At 42.9% G+C, this 20,417-nt stretch overlaps 1 protein-coding gene across 5 annotated transcripts in view; it reads left to right on the forward strand.

Moving 5' to 3' along the window:
* The window catches only part of CLCN3 (chloride voltage-gated channel 3), a 146,296-nt gene that overhangs the window by 111,721 nt on the left and 14,158 nt on the right, over positions 1-20,417 (forward strand). For all 5 annotated transcript variants that reach the window (XM_077279495.1, XM_077279492.1, XM_077279493.1 and 2 more), the window contains 6 exons: positions 815-1,021; positions 2,688-2,768; positions 4,814-5,359; positions 9,352-9,538; positions 12,291-12,689; positions 12,973-13,189. In XM_077279495.1, coding sequence (XP_077135610.1) covers positions 815-1,021; positions 2,688-2,768; positions 4,814-5,359; positions 9,352-9,538; positions 12,291-12,689; positions 12,973-13,189 — 1,637 coding nt within the window. The remainder of the gene's footprint in view (positions 1-814; positions 1,022-2,687; positions 2,769-4,813; positions 5,360-9,351; positions 9,539-12,290; positions 12,690-12,972; positions 13,190-20,417) is intronic.

Consider the following 20,417-nt stretch of genomic DNA (forward strand, 5'->3'; position numbering starts at 1 on the left):
TTTCCATGGGCCATAACTTTTTAGTTTTCGATCAACCTAGCTGTGAGAGAGCTTGACTTATGAAGGACAAGTTGTAATTCTGAATTTTACCACTTAATTTGCTGACAAACATTAAAAAAATTCCCCAAGTGGTATGTAATGATGGGCAAAAAAATGCAATTCCACTTTTCATTGCATGGTAGAAATGACCTGGCATACTTGACTTTTCAGATCAGTATGAATAATGTAATACCTAACTTACATTAAAAAAAAAAAAAAAATACATAGCAGTGATTAAAAAAATTTTTGCACCATTTTCAGGAACTAGTGACGTTTTTAGGTTTCTGTCGATAAAGTTGTCTGCTTGCATTTTTACCTGGGGAACTGTTTTGATTTTCCTTGTTTTGTTTTGTTTTTTTGGGGGGGGGGGTTAGTTCCCTTAGGGGACTCACACTTGCAATCACTTGTTCTATGTACCACATATTGCAGTACAGTGTAAGTGAAGATCTCATATGAACCTTTGGCTGGGCTTCACTGGCGTATTATGACAGAAGCCATGAGGCCTTCAGTAATTGGCAGCAGCACCTAAATGGCTAAAAACTGATGATGGCTGTATAACGCATCTGCTGCATTTGACTGCTGAATCCTGAACGCTCATTCATAGCACAATGTCAGGATTCTCCAGTGTCTTCAGTGAAACCCGGGCGGTTTGGTCACAGAAGAGTGACTGCAGACTTAAATCAGAAGAGTGGACAACCCCTTTAATAAAGGGGGCCACATTTGCCTTTTGATTCATAAATGTCATATTTTAAGCTTTGCGTTATTTTCTTTACAGATTAAAACAATTTTAAGTGGCTTCATCATCAGAGGTTATTTGGGAAAATGGACTTTGCTGATCAAAACTGTCACGCTGGTACTTGCCGTGGCCTCAGGTTTAAGCTTAGGGAAGGAAGGACCCTTGGTGCATGTAGCTTGTTGCTGTGGAAATATATTTTCCTACCTCTTTCCGAAATACAGCACAAATGAAGCAAAAAAAAGGGAGGTGAGTGATGTATAATATGGTGATGAGTAGGGCATATTCATTCTCCAAAGGGTAGCATGACAATACCTGTTGTAGTTCTCTGATTGTATTGTTGACATATTGAAGGACACTTTTATTTCTATGTTCTCTCTATATCCCTTGGACCAATGCACGCATCCATCCTTTACTTACAGCCGGTGAAATAAGTAGTGAAACAAGTCACCAATTTTCTAAGTACATATATTTCTAAAGGTGCTATTGACGTGACATTGTCACCAGATGTCCGTAACAACCCATCCAATCCAACAGGCAAAGAAATCAAACCATAGATGTCCATAAATTAATTTTATGTCATAATGAAAAATGGCACACTGAAAAAGTACTGAAAAAGTATTGAACACCTGAAAAGAGAAATGTGCAAAAAGCCATAGATGGTCATGACACTAGCTGAAATCTATCAGTAATTAGAAAGCAATCCTGCCACTTGGTGAAAAATATCAGCTGATGGCCTGTAATAAGGTGTCTCATTTCTAAGGTGTCACACAAGAAACTTCTCATAATGGGTAAAACTAGTGAGCTGTGTCAAGACCATTTCAACCTTATTGTTGCAAAAGACTTGGAATGAGCAGGTACAGTTGTTTCAAAGAGAAGTATATGTACTGTACTCCATCTCCATGGCCTGTAAGCATGCTCAGCACGTAAGACTCCATTGCTGAACGAAAGCATGTGAAAGTGCATTTAACATTTGCTCAGAAACATTTAGACAAGCCTGTGAAATATTGGGAGAATATAGTTTGGTCATATAAGACCAAAATTGAACTCTTTGGATGCCATAATACACACTGCTTGGAGGCCAAAAGGCACTGCATATAACACCAAAAACACAATACCAATAGCGAAGTTTGGCAGTGGAACGTCATGGTGTGGGGCTGGTTTTCAGCATATGGTAAACTTCATATAATTGAAGGAAGGATGAATGGACAAATGCAAAAAGACATTCTTGATAAAAAATTTGCCGTCATCTACAAGGATGATGACGACGACATTTCAGAAAAACAATAATCCAAACACACAGCCAAGGAAACTCTCAATTGGTTTCAAAGGAAAAAATAAAGCTTCTAGAATGGCCCAGCCAATCTCCTGATCTGAATCCAGTAGAATATTTATAGAAGGAGCTTGAGCTCAGAGTTCATAAGAGCCCACGGAAACTTCAGGATTTCAAGAGTGTTGTGTGTGTAAGAATGGGGCAAAAATCACACCTGAGCAATGCAAGCGACTAGTTTCTCCATACAGGAGGCATCTTGAGCTGTTATCACTAACAGACTTTTTTTTTTAAATAAAATTTATATTAAATTTCATAAAGTGTCTTCTATACTTTTTCCATGTTATTTCTCATTATAACGCATAATTTATGGACATCTATGGTTTGATTTTTTTATATTTTTTTGCCTGTATGGATTGGATGGGTTGTTACTGACATCTGGTGAGAATTTCATGTCAATGGCACCTTTAGAAATATATTTATGTAGATAATGGGTGACTCGATCAATATTTTTCACCTGTTGTCTTCTGAGGACTTTGGGAAGTGCCTAAATTGTCTCCTGATGCCCTAGTTTTGCAGTGAAAATAAAAGCCAACAGTGCATCATTATTAGTGAGAGTAGTAACCTTCTGGCTTTCTCTTGTAGGTTCTTTCAGCAGCTTCAGCGGCTGGTGTCTCTGTAGCGTTTGGAGCGCCTATTGGTGGAGTCCTTTTTAGTTTGGAAGAGGTAAATTTCAGATATTACCAGGAATGTGCACTCCTCAACATTACAATTGCATCAACAAGAGAAAAAAAAATGGAATTATGGATATCCCATGATGAGTAGACATAATGATATGAAAAAATGGAAATTAACATATTCAAAACCTCTCATTTAATTAAATATGTAGTATGAGCGCCACACCCAGACTGACACACACTTAACACACCTTTACTGCTGTGAATGAGGTTATTACTGGTTCTCGGAGGAATGTTCTGCCATTCTGTGGTTCATCAATATCTGCTGCTGGCAATTACCTACAAACAACGTCCCAAATGTACTTTATGGGAGACTTTCAATACTATTGCAATACAGATCTGCGTTACATTGCTTTGGTTGTGGAGGCAGTGGTTCTTCTATTTCTCCAGTTTCCCAGGACCTGTTATTCAACATAACAATGCCAGGTTATTGTTCGCTCTACTGTGAACAGTCCATATCATAAGTAAGAGGGAAAAAGCCAGCTCACAGATACTTCAAGGTGCACGGAACGCCTTCCTCATGAGACTTATATGCATATAAGAAGAGAGAATAAACTGTGTTCCAGCTCCTTTGAATAAATTTGAAGAATTTTTTTATCCAAACAATGTAAAACCTGACATGCTCCTAGACTTACTATAATGAACACTGGGACATAGAGCGACGCGTTTCGATCGCAAGAGTGATCTTTATCAAAGCTTGATAAATCTTTGATAAAGATCGCTCTTGCTATTGAAACGCGTCGCTCTATGTCCCAGTGTGCATTATAGTGCGGTCTAGGAGCATGTCCTGTTTTTAACAGTCCGTATCACCTAAATGTGATTCCATGACCTGACGTGTCTTCCTGCTTGTCTCATCGAGCCCATCACACAGCTCTGCATGGAGCTCTGAGCTAATACAGTATAGCAGAAGTGAACTTTGTCTCAGTACAAGCACTTGTCCTCTCATAGGGCTGGCAGTTCTGCTGCAGAGCTGTGCCTGCTAAAAGTACAGCAGAGTTGAACCTTGTCTCATTACAAATGCACATTTGTAGTTGCCCTCGCACAGTGCTGTCAAACTTGCGGTACTGCTTCTCGCCCACACTGCCTTGCTTTGCTGTGAGATTGAAGTTAAAGCACTGTGATAGGACTGCAGATGCAAATGGTTTTGTAATGAGACATGCCTCACTTCTGCTGTGCTGTGTTATCTCTGATCTCCATGCAGAGCTGTGTGTGATTATGAGAGCAGAGAACAGACTGCCATTACACATCTCACACTGGTAACGGCCTCTTTCATTTACAATAAGCTCTGGAGGCAGATTCTCATGCAGGTCAGTGTCTGACCCACAGTCCGGAAAGGGCATTTACATAGAAGAAAAACATGGATTTCTCTGGAATCAAACAATGGATTGCAGATTTCAAGGTATCATTTTATTCCGCATCCTATGACCTGCGTGACGATCTAGATGGCTTAGGGTGGATCCTATTGACAAATTCATTTTTCATATCCTTGTTGATGGCAACCAAGGTCTGTAAATATCTGTATTTGTACGTGATGCTCATACGCTGGTCAATAAATTAAGATGTTTGGAAAATGTTGTTAACAATTTTTCATCATTCCATATCATTATCGTGTCTTTTCTACTCCATGACTATTTCTCCGTGATATTGTAATTTCCATGTAGTTTTATTTAAGACGTTATTCTATATTAGATTGGATAGGCTGCCCAGCACTATATAAGTGCACCCCAAAGCGACTGGCACCCTATTTTACAAGGCCAGAATTGTTAGTCTTAGTTGTATCCTGCATTCCTCCTATACCATATATTTTGTATACACTTAGGGCCCTATTCACAAAAGCTTTTACGCCAGATTTTTTAATGATATTTACAGTTAAAATAATGGATAAAACCTTGAGCCTAACGAACAAAATACGACCCGAGCAAATATGGCTTCCTTGTGTACATAATCTGAGCTTGGAGTAATCTACATTTTGTGAAGCGTGTAGTCACATAACTGCCTGTCTTTTTTTTTTTTTTTTTTCTTCTTCCCCCTTAGGTCAGTTACTACTTTCCTTTGAAGACACTGTGGAGATCTTTCTTTGCCGCTTTAGTGGCTGCTTTCATTTTAAGGTCAATCAACCCATTTGGAAATAGCCGTCTTGTGCTTTTTTATGTGGAGTATCACACTCCTTGGTACCTGTTTGAACTCCTCCCTTTCATCCTGCTCGGTGTGTTTGGTGGACTGTGGGGAGCATTTTTCATCCGTGCAAACATTGCTTGGTGCCGACGACGCAAGACTACGAAATTTGGAAAATACCCAGTCCTGGAGGTTATTGTGGTGGCTGCTATCACAGCCGTCATTGCATTTCCAAATCCATATACACGATTCAACACCAGTCAGCTGATTAAAGAGCTGTTCACAGACTGCGGGCCTCTCGAATCCTCCACCCTGTGCGACTACAGAAATGACATGAATGCTAGCAACATTGTGGATGATATCCCAGACCGGCCTGCTGGGACTGGGGTATACTCAGCCATGTGGCAGCTGTGCCTGGCGCTTGTATTTAAGATCGTTATGACCGTGTTCACATTTGGCATTAAGGTAATTGTTTTTTTTATTTTAAGCAAGCTATCACTGGTCTGTTATATTTTTTTTTTAAGTCAAGTAATATGAACTTATGTAACAGAGAGTTAAGACCTGACTTTGGTCATCCCTTAGTTATTGTATACACAGACACTCACACCCACACACCCAAGGGATGACCAAAGTGAGTAATCACTTGGTATACCACACTAGTGTAGTTCTTCCATCTGCTCACGACTGTGCCCGGAGTCACTGCTGCTGGTAAATGGAGCGATTCCATAAGCATTAATATACAGTATACGCAAAGGCTTTAAAGGGGTGTTCCATTCTAAAGCATGTATCACCTATCCATCTTATTGCTGACAAATGTTAAGTCGATCTGGGTTTTAGCAATGCGGCTCCCACAATTCAATGCTGGGCTGATGATGAACAATACCTTTTTCAATGGATCAACATTGCACATGCTTGGCTTTACCTCGATTCAGACAGTTCCTTGTCTTAGTAGTGCGTCTGAAGGGGACCGTGATGGGGGTCCCCATTGATCTGGCAACCACCAATCCAACATCACCTATTTATTGAGCAAAGTATTGAATATTTTTGGTTGGAACAGCCTTTCAATATGATAGATAAAATGTTGACACAGATTACATCGGGATTCTTAGGCTTTTGTAGAATGTTTCCTTGTGAGAACATGGAGACACTAGTGGAAATAATTGTTGATTTATTGCACAGATCCTCTGCAGTATGGTGTGATGATTTGAAGGAGATCTGATTGGGGCTTTTCTGAAGCGCTGCACAGGTGGGGTACTGTGCACCTGGGCTGTCACTAGCTAGAATATGCTGATTTCTGCAACTCTCCATTGCTTGTAGTCCATGCAAAAGGTCTTAATATTAATAGTTTATTGAAAAGTAGCTTTTCTCGACTATAATCACAAAAGGAGTTGGTTATGTTGATAGTGCTGAGAATACAGTGGTTATCTCCCGCTGGCCAGTTCAGTCCTTAGCTGGGGATTGGCTGGGAGGTGGGCTTAGTTAAGTGGGCAGGGACTAACAATCTGTTGTCTTGCAGCAGAACACATTCTAATGAGGGGGGCACATAGTGAGACACACATGGAAGATTTTCTAACTAAACACTTGAAAAGGGAGGGGGAATGGCACACTAAATAAATCCAACTTCATTTTGTGCAGGCTTCCTCCGCAGGATCAACACATTAACCCTTCAGACTTAGGGTACCGTCACACAGTGCCATTTTGATCGCTACGACGGCACGATCCGTGACGTCGCAGCGATCGTATGATTATCGCTCCAGCGTCGTAGACTGCGGTCACACGTTGCAATCACGGCGCTGGAGCGATGCCGAAGTCCCCGGGTAACCAGGGTAAACATCGGGTTACTAAGCGCAGGGCCGCGCTTAGTAACCCGATGTTTACCCTGGTTACCAGCGTAAACGTAAAAAAAACAAACAGTACATACTTACATTCCGGTGTCTGTCCTCCGGCGTCTCAGCTTCTCTGCACTGTGTAAGCACAGCGGCCGGAAAGCACAGCGGTGACGTCAGACGTCACCGCTGTGCTCGCTTTCCGGCTGGCCGGCGCTCACAGTGCAGAGAAGCTGAGACGCCGGAGGACAGACACCGGAATGTAAGTATGTACTGTTTGTTTTTTTTACGTTTACGCTGGTAACCACGGTAAACATCGGGTTACTAAGCGCGGCCCTGCGCTTAGTTACCCGATGTTTACCCTGGTTACAAGCGAACACATCGCTGGATCGCTGTCACACACAACGATCCAGCGATGACAGCGGGTGATCAAGCGACGAAAGAAAGTTCCATACGATCTGCTACGACGTACGATTCTCAGCAGGATCCCTGATCGCTGCTGCGTGTCAGACACAGCGATATCGTATGGATATCGCTGGAACGTCACGAATCGTACCGTCGTAGCGATCAAAGTGCCACTGTGTGACGGTACCCTTAGGCCTCTTTCACATTTCCGTCTTTCTGCTTGCGTCGCAATCCGTCGATTTTTGAAAATGCAGGATCCTGCAAAAAAATTAGCAGGATCCTGCATTTTCCCATAGACTTGTATTGCCGACGGATCGTGACGTATGGCCACACGTCGTGTCCATCGTGCACTGGATGCGTCGGGTTTTGATGGCCCGTCGTCACAGAAAAACGTTCAAGGGAACGTTTTTCTGTACGTCGCATCCAGTGTTTCAGACTGCACATGCCCAGCAGGAAATATCGCTCTCACGATCTTTCCTGCTCAGCAACGCAGACGGAAGTGTGAAAGCAAACACTTCCGTCGGTGCGCCGACGCTTCGTGATGGCCCCATACCGACGGAAGTGTGAAAGTAGCCTAAGGGTACCGTCACACATTGAAATTTCCATCGCTACGACGTTACGATTCGTGACGTTCTAGCGATATCGTTACGATATCGCTGTGTCTGACACGCTACTGCGATCAGACACCCTGCTGAGAATCGTACGTCGTAGCAGATCGTTTGGAACTTTCTTTCGTCGCTTGATCACCCGCTGACATCGCTGGATCGTTGTGTGTGACAGCGATCCAGCGATGTCTTCGCTTGTAACCAGGGTAAACATCGGGTAACTAAGCGCAGGGCCGCGCTTAGTAACCCGATGTTTACCCTGGTTACAAGCGTAAACGTAAAAAAACAAACCGTACATACTCACCCGTCGGTGTCCTTCAGGTCCCTTGCCGTCTGCTTCCTGCTCTGAGTGCCGGCCGGAAAGTGAGAGCAGATCACAGCGGTGCTGCGCTCTGCTCTCACTGTACGGCTGCACTCAGAGCAGGAAGCAGACGGCAAGGGACCTGAAGGACACCGACGGGTGAGTATGTACGGTTTGTTTTTTTACGTTTACGCTGGTAACCAGGGTAAACATCGGGTTACTAAGCGCGGCCCTGCGCTTAGTTACCCGATGTTTACCCTGGTTACCCGGGGACTTCGGCATCGCTCCAGCGCCGTGATTGCAACGTGTGACCGCAGTCTACGACGCTGGAGCGATGATTATACGACGCTGCGACGTCACGAATCGTGCCGTCGCAGCGATGAAAATTTCAATGTGTGACGGTACCCTTAGAGAAAGTAAGCCAAGGGGATAATGTTATTTATTGACTATGTTGTTTGATATGACTGTGTCTGTTTTATGGGCATAAAAAAATCAAAGTTTGATGAAAATTCTGAAAAATTCACAAATTTTCAAATACCTGATATTTCCAGAAATGGTAATTTTATCAACCTAAATTTACCAGTAACCAAAAACAATCTCTGAATCGCTGCGATGTGGACGTATTCCAGAGTTATTACCACATAGTGTGACGTGTGTCAGGTGTAAATACTTGGCCTGGTCAGGAAGGTGAAAACTGGCTTTTCCCCAGCAATTATATCCATGCCAGGATGGAACAGGTCTGAAAAAGCAATGAATCCGGCCAGATGTAAACACTTGCGTCAATCCAAAGTTTCCTAATTTGAACACTTGTAGTGAAGGCATTGTAATGGAGCAGATTATTGCCATGATGTAAGTGGAAAATCCTTTGAGTTGTGTGAAATGTGCGTTGGCCTCACATGCTGACGAATAATGTGTGTGTTGGTACCCCTGCCTGGTCCATTTTACAGCCTAGACTAGTGCATGTACAGTGCCGGTCCAAAAAGTTACATTTTTGCAGTAAAAAAAATAACATATAAAATCTGTGTCTTGTTTTCTGTTCTTGAAGGTGCACACAATGGGGGAGATTATGAAAAACTGTCTAAAAGCAAAATTGGCTTGGTTGCCCAAAGCAACCAATCAGAGCTCAGCTTTCACTTCTCAATACTAATTGTAATTAAATATTCACCAAAAAACACTTGAATGTTAAGATTCTGTGTTTTTGTTGAACTTTTATAAAGGTGTTTGTTTTTTTCTGGCACTGTAATATTGGACAGCTCCCGCACCTGACTGCAGTGCCTGACTACATCTGTAAGTTGTCTTGTGTTTTGTACCTTGTTTCAGGTTCCCTCCGGACTGTTTATCCCAAGCATGGCAATAGGAGCTATCGCAGGAAGAATTGTTGGCATTGCTGTGGAGCAGCTGGCATACTACCACCATGACTGGTTTATATTCAAGCAGTGGTGTGAGGTGGGGGCGGACTGCATCACTCCCGGACTCTATGCCATGGTCGGAGCAGCCGCGTGTTTGGGTAAGTCTTCTGGTATGGATATTGTACAAATATATGGACTAGTGGGTAGTTGATCTTGCAGCAGAAATGGTGATAAAAGTACAAGTGCTTCTCACAAAATTAGAATTTCAGTTCTTCAATACAAAAGGTGAAACTCGTATATTATATAGAATCATTACAAACAGAGTGATCTATTTCAAGTGTTTATTTCTGTTAATGTTTATGATTATGGCTTACAGCCAACCCAAAAGTCGTTATCTCAGTAAATTAGAATACTTTATAACACCAGCTTGAAAAAGGATTTTAAAATCCGAAATATTGGCCTACTGAAATGTATGTTCAGTAAATGCATTCAACAATTGGTCGCGGCTCCTTTTGGATCAATTACTGCATCAATGCGGCGTGGCATGGAGACAATGAGCCTGTGGCACTGCTGAGGTGTTATGGAAGCCCAGGTTGCTTTTATAGCAGCCTTCAGCTTGTCTGCATTGTTGGGTCTGGTGTCTCTCATATTCCTCTTGACAATACCCCATAGATTCTCTATGGGGTTAAGGTCAGGCGAGTTTTCTGGCCAATCAAGCGCAGTGATACTGTTGCTTTTAAACCAGGTATTGTTACTTTTGGCAGTGTGGACAGGTGCCAAGTCCTGCTGGAAAATGAAATTTCCATCTCCAAAAAGCTTGTCTGCAGAGGGAAGCATGAAGTGCTCTAAAATTTCCTGGTAGATGGCTGTGCTGACTTTGGTCTTGATAAAACACCGTGGACCTACACCAGCAGATGACATGGCTCCCCAAACCATCACTGATTGTGGAAACTTCACTCTAGACCTCAAGCAGCTTGGATTGTGTGCCTCACCACTCTTCCTCCAGACTCTTAAGACCTTGATTTCCAAATGAAATGCAAAATTTACTTTCATCTGAAAACAACACCTTGGACCACTGAGCAGTCCAGTTCTTTTTCTCCTTGGCCCAGGTAAGACGCTTCTGGCGTTGTCTATTGGTCATAAGAGGCTTGACACAAGGAATGTGACACTTGTAGCCCATGTCCTGGACACATCTGTGTGTGGTGGCTCTTGAAGCAATGACTCCAGCGGCAGTCCACTCCTTGTGAATCTCCCCCAAAGTTTTGAATTACCTTTTCTTAACAATCCTTTCAAGGCTGCTGTCATACCGGTTGCTTGTGCACCTTTTTCTACCACAATTTTTCCTTCCACTCAACTTTCCATTAATATCCTTGGATACAGCACTCTGTGAACAGCCAGCTTCTTTAGCAATGACCTTTTGTGGCTTACCCTCCTTGTGGAGTGTCAATGACTGCCTTCTGGACATCTGTGAAGTCAGCAGTCTTCTCCATGATTGTGCAGCCTACTGAAACAGACTAAACGACCTTTTTAAACCCCTTCGCGACCTGCGCTTTACTATTACTGCTCTGCGGGAGGTGTGCTCCTAGTAGTATGGTGCCACGATCGCGCGGCCTCACGCTGAGCCTCGCGGCGATCGCGTATGCGTGTCAGCTGTATAAAGATTCCCTATAATGAAAACAGAAATATAGGGGGCTTCCACGTTACTGGTAGCACAAAGGCTCTGTAAAAGCGAAATTGCTCCTCACCCGCCAAAAGAAATTCAGCAAATTCTCAGCTCCCAAAACCAAATGCCCCCCTCCCTTCTGAGCCCCAGTGTGCCTAATCCACATACATCATCCACATGTTTGGCTTTTCTGTAGTGATGAGAGCCTGCCTACTTTACAGGCACATGTCTCCAGACGCATGAGCTGGGCATAATGTATTTTTCACTCAGTAACACTCACTGCTGCTTGTTTCTGGAAAACACCCATGAAGTCAAAATCGTCACTACACCCGTAGATAAATTCCCAAAGGGGTATAATTTCCAAAATGGGGTCACTTGAGGGGGGATTCTGCTCTTCTAGCACTTAAGGGCTCTTTGTATGGAATCCACAAACTAGTCTAGGAAAATCTGCGCTCCAGGAGGCAAATAGCGCTCTGTCCCTCCCGAGTCACGCTGTGTGACTAAGTAGTACTGTACAGCCATATATGGGGCATTTCTACATTCAGCAGAAATTGGGGGACAATTTGTGGTGCCATTTTTACCCATTTCCCAGTGTGAAAATGCAAAACTTGTTACTGACACACAATTAGGTGTATCCATATTCAAGGCCCACCCTCTAGATCACTCTTTTTGTGATGACACTAGAGTTTCACTTTTTATGTTGAAGAGCTCAAATAAAACTTTTTGATGTAATTTAGTGAGAAGCACCTGCATTTGTGGAGGTTCTAACCCCTGTCGCAAACATGATTGCGACTCCATGTAGTACTAAACTCAACAGTAAAGATTTACACTCGGATGGCTTTTTTTTTTTTTTTTTCCATTTCTGCACATATTTGTATAGGATTAAAAAAAATATGTTCGCCTGCATTTGTTAATCCAAGTCCTAATCCTTATTAATGTAATCCCTGAAGTAAGAACGCTGGTACTGTTTGTACACTGACTTCAGGCACTGTATGAATTAAAAATAATAAATGTATTCTCACCAGCTCTGACCCCTGAGGCTCCAGTGCTCTCTGCTGGGACCGGAATCGGTGACATCCTGTATTAGTCGCCTGATCTCTGAGCCCTGTGATTGGCTGGAGCAGTCAGCTGACTGTCATCCCTTTGTTCAGAAATAATAGTTTTCAATTCTTGCTTTGGTGGAAATCTGAGATGAGCGCTGTAAGCTTGTCTGGTGACAACCACTGACTCATCTTGTATTTTATCAGGTGGCGTTACCAGGATGACCGTGTCACTCGTTGTTATTGTCTTTGAGCTGACAGGAGGCCTAGAATACATTGTGCCATTGATGGCGGCTGTGATGACCAGTAAGTGGGTAGGCGATGCTTTTGGACGCGAAGGCATCTATGAATCGCACATACGTCTTAATGGATATCCGTTTTTGGATGCAAAAGAGGAATTCACACACACAACTCTGGCCCGTGATGTGATGAGGCCAAAGAGAAGTGACCCCCCGCTCGCTGTGCTCACGCAAGATAACATGACCGTCGATGACATTGAAAGCTTGATCAATGAAACAAGCTACAATGGTTTTCCTGTCATCATGTCTAAGGAATCGCAACGACTTGTTGGGTTCGCACTAAGAAGAGATCTAACGCTAGCAATAGGTAAGTAACAGATTACTATATTTCTGCTGTCACATTAATGATCACATACGCCGTCCCCGCCATCTTACCATAGTGGGCAGGTTGTATTTGCTCGTTCATTACCTTAGAATGTGTGGGACCCTGATCTGCATCATGTCACTGTCATTATTCTCTCCTTTATGTCCCCACTGACCTTTGGCTGTTCTTCATCAGAGGTTTACTACCGTAAAAGAGTATGTTGTAAGCATGGAGTCATTCTAGACCGGAGTTGGCTGTTTAGGAATTCTCTATCTGTTTTATGTAGAGAATGCAAGAAAGAAGCAAGAAGGTATTGTTGGAAGTTCTCGTGTGTGCTTCGCCCAGCACACCCCATCCCTTCCTGCAGAAAGCCCCCGGCCCCTGAAACTCCGCAGTATCCTGGACATGAGCCCATTTACTGTGACTGACCACACACCAATGGAGATAGTGGTGGATATATTCCGCAAGCTGGGGCTCAGGCAGTGCCTTGTCACACACAATGGGTGAGTGTTCAGCATGTTCACATTATTGTAATGACTGGCATTAGACTGAGATGACACGCTGGGTTGCAGTTTTTTCATAAACTAAATTTGTCATCCGACAGACCCCTTTAATGAAATACACCTATAAGATTCCAATAGTATTGTACGTTTGTCTATGAACAGATCTACAATCTACACTTTGGGGTGACATTGGAAAGCAGATACTGTATATGAATTATGACCACTCCAAACCTTATATCCAAGTGATGTGACTGATACTTCTCGGCCAAATATAGTAGTGACTTTACGGAGCACACCATAGAGTAATACCTGCTGAAGCGCAGTGCTATCTGCAGCCCATAGATGTAAGAGCTTATACAGAAACGGCCACAAAGTCACTGGAATCTGTTCTTTCCACACTTTACATGGAGTGGATATAAGAATCTGCCATGAGATAGGGTTATTGCGGCCCACAAGACTTTACTAACATAGACAGGGGTCCTCGTGCTTAGTGTCATCTGTACCAAAAAATCACTGCTATAATATACCAGTGCGAGAAGTCCCTTTATTTAGACATTCAGTGGATTAAATAACCCCCTCCTTTTTAAGTTTTTTTCCACTAAACTTGAGTATGTGCATGTAGTGTGTACAGTGGTATGTAAAAGTTTGGGCACCCCTGGTCAAAATTACAATTATTGTGAACAGTTAAACAAGTTAAAGATGAAATGATCTCTAAAAGGGATAAAGTTAAAGATGACACATTTCCCTTGTATTTTAGGAAAAAAAATATTTATTTTCATCTTTTACATTTTGAAAATTACAAAAAGGAAAATAAGCTGATGCAAAAGTTTGGGCACCCTAGGAGATTGGCATGCTCAGATATCTTTGACCAAGGATTCAGTCCTTAATTAGCCTGTGAGTGTTATGGCTTGTTCACGATCGTCGCTGGGAAAGGCCAGGTGATGCAAATTTCCCACATTTTCTAAAAAATCAACCTCTTCTAACCTTGTGCCAAAAAACATCAGCCATGGGTTCTTCTAAGCAGCTGCCTAGCACTCTGAAAATGGTGAAGGCCCACAAAGCAGGAGAAGGCTATAAGAAGGTAGCAAAGCATCTTCAAGTTGTCTTTTCCTCAGATCAAAATGTAATTAAGAAATGTCAGTTAACCGGAACAGTGGAGATCAAGATAATGGAAGACCAGGAAAAAGTTCAGTGAGCGCTGCTCAGAAGATCGCTAAAGACACAAATCAGATTCCCCGCTTCACTGCAAAAGACCAGCAGAAAGATTTAGCAGATACTGGAGTTGTGGTACTTTGTTCTACTGTTCAGAGACATCTGCACAAATGTGGCCTTCATGGAAGAGTCATCAGACTAAAATGACTCCTGCATCGTCACCATAAAATTCAGTATCAGAAGTATGCATTTTCAAAACAAGTCCTGTGGACCATTGAGGTTAAAATAGAACTCTTTGGCCTCAATGAGCATAGGTATGTGTAAAGAAAAAAAGGGCACAGAATTTCATGAAAAGAACATCTCACCAACCATTAAGCATTGTGTTACAGCCAATGGCGCAGGGAATATTTCACAGGTAGAGGGAAGAATGGATGTGATGAAATTTCAACTAATTCTTGATTCAAACATAAAACCATCAGTAAAAAAAAAAAAAAAAAAGCTGGAGTTAAAGAGAGAATGATTTCTACAAAAGGATAATGATACTAAACACACGTCAAAATCTACAATAGACTACCTCAAAAAGTGCCTGCTAAAGGTTTTACAGTGGCCCTCACAGTCCCCTGATCTGAACATCACTGAAAATCTGTTGCTAAACCTCAAATGGCAGTGTATGCAAGACGACCCAGGAATCTCACAGAACTGGAAGTTTTTTTTCCACGGAAGAATGGATGAAAATCCCTCAAACAACAATTGAAAGACTCTTGTCTGGCTACAAAAAGCGTCTGCAAGCTGTGATACTTTCTAAAGGGGTTGCTACCAGGTGATAAACGTATAGGGTGTCCAAACTTTTGCATCGAACCATTTTCCTTTTTCGAATACTTAAAATGTAAAAGGGAACTACCCGAACTTTTACATGCCACTGTATGTGTTACCATACTCTTCTACTGCTATCTTCTCCTGGATCCAGTGCTGTTCTGCTCCTCTTCTCAGTGATGTCACTGCTCTTCAGAGTCTCTGGGTCACACAGAGCGCAGTGAAGTGGCTTTTACATTGTCTACTTAGCATCTGAGCAAGGCTCCATAGGCTTACATTGTAAAAGAGAATTAAGGCTCATGTATAGAGTGATCTGGAGCGTCTGAAGAGCAGTGACGTCACTGAGAAGAGGATCTGAACGGCACTGGATCCCGAAGGAGGCGGTAGGTGAGTATAAGATGTACACACTGCATACACTTATACATACATTTAGTGTAAAAAAAAAAAGAAACCTCATGCGAGGGCTTCTTTAAGAAGTAGCTGTCATTTTAATTTTTATTTAATAAATCAACATTAAAATAAGAAACTTTATAATCTACCTTATCAGATAAGTCTGCTTTTTTTCTCAATTCTGAGGTAAAATCTGTATTCAGTGAAGACGGACTCTCCCATTACTGAGACAGGAGATGGCAGTAACTACAGATACAATTCTATGTAGATAAGGGGGAGGAGCTAGAGACAGAGCTCCTCCTATCTCCACATCCCCCTTACATAGAATCTCATCAGCACTAGCTGCCATCTCCTATCTGTGATGGCAACGTCTGCTTCACTGAATACAGATTTCACCTCAGAATTGAGAATTTTGATAATGACCGATCAATTCTGGCAGAGATAGAAGCAGTTTTCTCTGATTAAGTTTATATTATAAAGTTGATTATTTTTATACTATTGACTTTATGAAATAAAAATTTAAAATGATTACTCTCTTTAAGGGTTTTTCTGGTTCTATCAAATATTGTATAATAGTATAATATACCATACTGGAGGCCATTACAAGTCACCACAGACCTATATGCTCATATAACGAAGCTTCTTAACACAGGCCAGAGATTTCTGAATGACTTGTAATATCCTTAGAAAGCTAAAGTGAACCTGTCAGCAGGACTGTGCTCAGTAACCTACAGGCAGTGTCAGGTTGGCGTTATACTAATTACAGTGATGCCTTGGGTGGTGATATCCGTCTTGTGGATGATTTAATCTGCATTTGTAGTTACCGTAGATATTCTCGTGCTCCAGGGTGACCTTTGTGGGTGCTTGCCCCCTATTTTACATTAATACTTAGAATATTGTGGGGTTAGAAAAAAAAATTACATCCAGCAAAATGGCGCTGTAGCGACGCCTGTTCAGTAGCATCTAACTCTTACCCATAGATGCTACTGTGCAAGTGCTGGCGCCATTTTGCTGCAGCCAAATTTTTTTCCTTCAGCAAAATGGTGTCGGCACATGCACAGTAGCATCTATCGCTTGCCAATAGATGCTACGGTGCAAACACAGCCAACATTTTACTGTAGGAAAAAAAATGCCTGCAGCAAAATAGCGGCGTCTGTGCTGTAGCATCTATGGGCAAGCAAATAGATGCTACTGCGCAAGCACTGGCACCATTTTTCTGCAACCACATTTTTTTCCTCCTGCAAAATGGCGGTGGCACTTTTATAGCAGTCAAACTGTGGAATGCCCTACCACAGGAGGTAGTAATGGCCGACACTATAACAGCTTTTAAAAAAGGGCTGGAGGATTGCCTTGATACACATAACATTGTGGGTTATAGTTAGATTAGTGACGAAATGTACAATTGGTGAAGGAGCAGGACATGCCTTCCAGAGCTCCTGTTTGTTATCAAGCTAAGGGCGTTCTTGGACTTAAAGTCTGGGATCCAACCTCCCAGGCTGCACCCTCCTGACTGCTGCCCACCTGGAGAACATCTGAGGGCCAGTCCTGGCCTCCTCGGACCCCTTTGTTGAGGAGGACCGGAGTCTCGGGCTGGGGAACAGGGCTGTGGAGTGTGATAGCTGCCATTTTGATTGTGTGAGTGCTCTTCTGGCTCCTGTCTCTGCTCCTGACGGGCCCCCCGGATGAAGATATCAGTCGTCTCAGAGTGAGTCCTCTGGAGTGGGTTCCCCTCTGAGACTCCAGCGGAGGTACCTACCTCTCCTTCTGCGGTGGACTGGAGGCGGCGATACGTGGAGTGTGCGCCGTTGCCCCTGTGAGGTCCTGTGGTGCCGATCAACAGGGTCTCCTCTCCAACCAGCCTCCCCCCCTCCCCTTGCTGTCCGCGGAGGACCGGCGTGTGTGGGGGCCCTGTCAGCCCTGGGTGGTGTCTCTGCCTGGCGAGAGCGGAGGGGAGACTTGCCGGAGGCCAGTGCCCTGTGTCTGTCTCCCCCCGAAGATCTTATTGAAGTGCTAGGAGTAAGGCAATGTATGGGATACATGTGGAACTGCCAGCACTTTCTAAATGCAGCACTTGCAAGATGCTGGAACCTGGAGGTGACTCCTCCATTATAATCTGAGTAATATCTCCCTCACTTGACCTGTTGAACAGTCTGTTGTTTGTATGTACATCAGGGCACCTGGAAAATCTCAATTACATGTTTCAAAGCATATTTCAGTCCCTGCTTTCACTATCCTGGTGCTCTGGCCTGATAATCTGCTGCTATGTGGTGTCTGGGCATATTCTATTACAGCCAGAGTTCTTAACTGGCTAATGAGTGGGGCTACCTTTGTGATATTCTATTTTGAGCATTGGACAATCACCGCTGCAAAATAGGGGACTGTAGGTCTTCCGGCTTAGGCACCAACCATGTGAATCCTGATTACCGCTTATGCTCATCCCCCTGCTTATATCATTGAGCCACTTGACGTTTGACTTTAACCTCCTCATGGTCTTTGAAGCCGACACCAAGCAAAAGCGATCTTTTAATAATATTTGCTTGTATGGACTATCTCCTTCGTAGTGGGCAAAAAGTCTATCTCCTCCTGTCTTTTTGACGTCTCTGACCTCCCTAAAATGGCTCCCACTCTTGATCAAGATGAACAATATTCTCAAACAGAGAGTGGGGAGAAGTTGGATCATTCCCTCAAACTGCCCCGCACCTCTATTCCAAATAAAGGGGAAATTCAAATGGATCCTTCTGACCTAGCTATTGAGGTCACGGCTAAATTACTACTGGAATTCAAAACCATAATAGAATCCACTCTTAATTCTGCCCTGAAGGGCCTACAAGATAGACAGGATGAGCAGGTTGAGCAGCTGGCTGAATTGGAAACGCGAGTATCATCAATCAAGGATGTTTCTAATGATGATCATGCCAAAGTGGTAGCTATCGCCTCTGAAAACTTGCTTTTGAGAGATCGCATTGATGACCTAGAAAATCGTTCCCACAGAAGCAATCTACTTTTTAGTGGGATTACTGGAGTCATATTCACACTATGCCCTGAAGCCTTTATGTGAAAATGTTCCAGGAGCTCTAAAACTACCTGAGAGCAACAAGGTGGAGAGAATTCACAGGATTGGTCCTCCACCATCTTCTTCCAATAACCGGTATGCACTTATACTTTAAGTTATCATGAAGTTTCTGGATTTCAATTATAAAATGGACATTATTCGAGCATACAGGCAGCTGAATCAAACACTTATCATTCAAGGCCATAAAATACTGCTTTTCGAGGACTATTCTATGGAGGTAACCAGAAAACGCAGGGCTTTCAGTTCCATATGCACCAGGCTACACAAGAAAAAAATCCGCTTTCAACTCTGTTACCCGGCTTCCTTACGTTTTGAAGGATCCGGAAGGTTCTTTTTGAGAATTTAAATCACCTGACAAGGTCGGGACTTCTGAGTTCTTCACAAAAGACACATGTACGCTGATCACACACTGGAATGCGATTGTATACCCCTTTAACTTAACTGCTCTCCTCCATTCCCGTATTGCCTTATTGCCTAATGAAGTAAGGAGATTGGTTATTCTTAGGGACACTATCTCCACTTGGAAGGCAGTGAGGAAAAAGTTTGGCCTTTCAGAATTTAAAAACACCTTCCATTATGGCGGAACCCCGAATTCCCTCAGGGTAGGGAAATAATTTTTTTTCAAAATGGCAACAGGCGGGAATAAATACAGTCTCTCATCTTCTCCATCTAACTGAATTGAGATGGCTAACTTGTGCAGAATGTCTAAAAAAAATATAACCTAGCTCCCCAACACTATTTTCAATACGAGCAAATCAAATGCTCCATTATGGCCAACTTAAAAGACGTTACATTTGAGGTTGCCCAAAATGAGTTGGATTTTATTTGATCTCCCATGGGTACCCCTTCAATATCGGTTCTTTATTCTGTAATGAAATCTAATTTGCTGGGGGTGCACCCGGACATCACCTTTAAATATTGGAAACCGCAATTGAACGATGTAGAGATTCCCTGCAAGACTAGAGCGGGGTGGAGCTTTTTTAGGAAACACATTGTAAACGAAACGTGGAGAGAGACTCCGTGTAAAATCATGCGTGGGGCCATCTATGCTTTCAGTATACCCATAAAAGATCCTCTATCCAATAGACTAACGGCTTGTCCTAAATGCCTTCTCTCTAACTCTGACCTTGTACGTGGTCTTTTGGTCTTGTCCTGCATCAGTCTCTTTTTGGGGTTTGTTTGGTATCAAACTTGATCAATACCTTTTGGGGATCGGGCTGTTCCCTGTCTCCCTACTTAGCCTTATTTCACTTCTGGGATAGGACAGATGCTCCTAACAAGAAGATAGGACGTTATCCCAAATTGCTGCATAGCTTGCTTACCGTATATTGGCAAAGAAAATGCTTCTTAAATACTGGGCTAGATCCAGACTTACCCCCATCGCAGAAATGATGGCACAAATGAAACATTTCATGGAGGTAGAATAGCAGGATGCTCTATGTAATAAAGAAAAACAAGCAGGCAAGTTTCTTTTTGAAATGAAAGCAGTTTATTGTGAATTGTTGCTCTTCAGGGAAAAGGAGAATATGGTTAAATCTTTTGTCTACAGCCTGGTATATACAGCTCTGGCAAAATTAAAGGGAACCTGTCACCTGAATTTGGCGGGACCTGTTTTGGGTCATATGGGCGGGGTTTTCGGGTGTTTGATTCACCCTTTCCTTACCCGCTGGCTGCATGCTGGCCGCAATATTGGATTGAAGTTCATTCTCTGTCCTCCGGAGTACACGCCAGCGCAAGGCAATATTGGAGGACAGAGAATGAACTTCAATCCAATATTGCGGCCAGCATGCAGCCAGCGGG

Source organism: Ranitomeya variabilis, chromosome 1 (genome assembly GCF_051348905.1).
Source record: "Ranitomeya variabilis isolate aRanVar5 chromosome 1, aRanVar5.hap1, whole genome shotgun sequence".
Taxonomy (NCBI): domain Eukaryota; kingdom Metazoa; phylum Chordata; class Amphibia; order Anura; family Dendrobatidae; genus Ranitomeya; species Ranitomeya variabilis.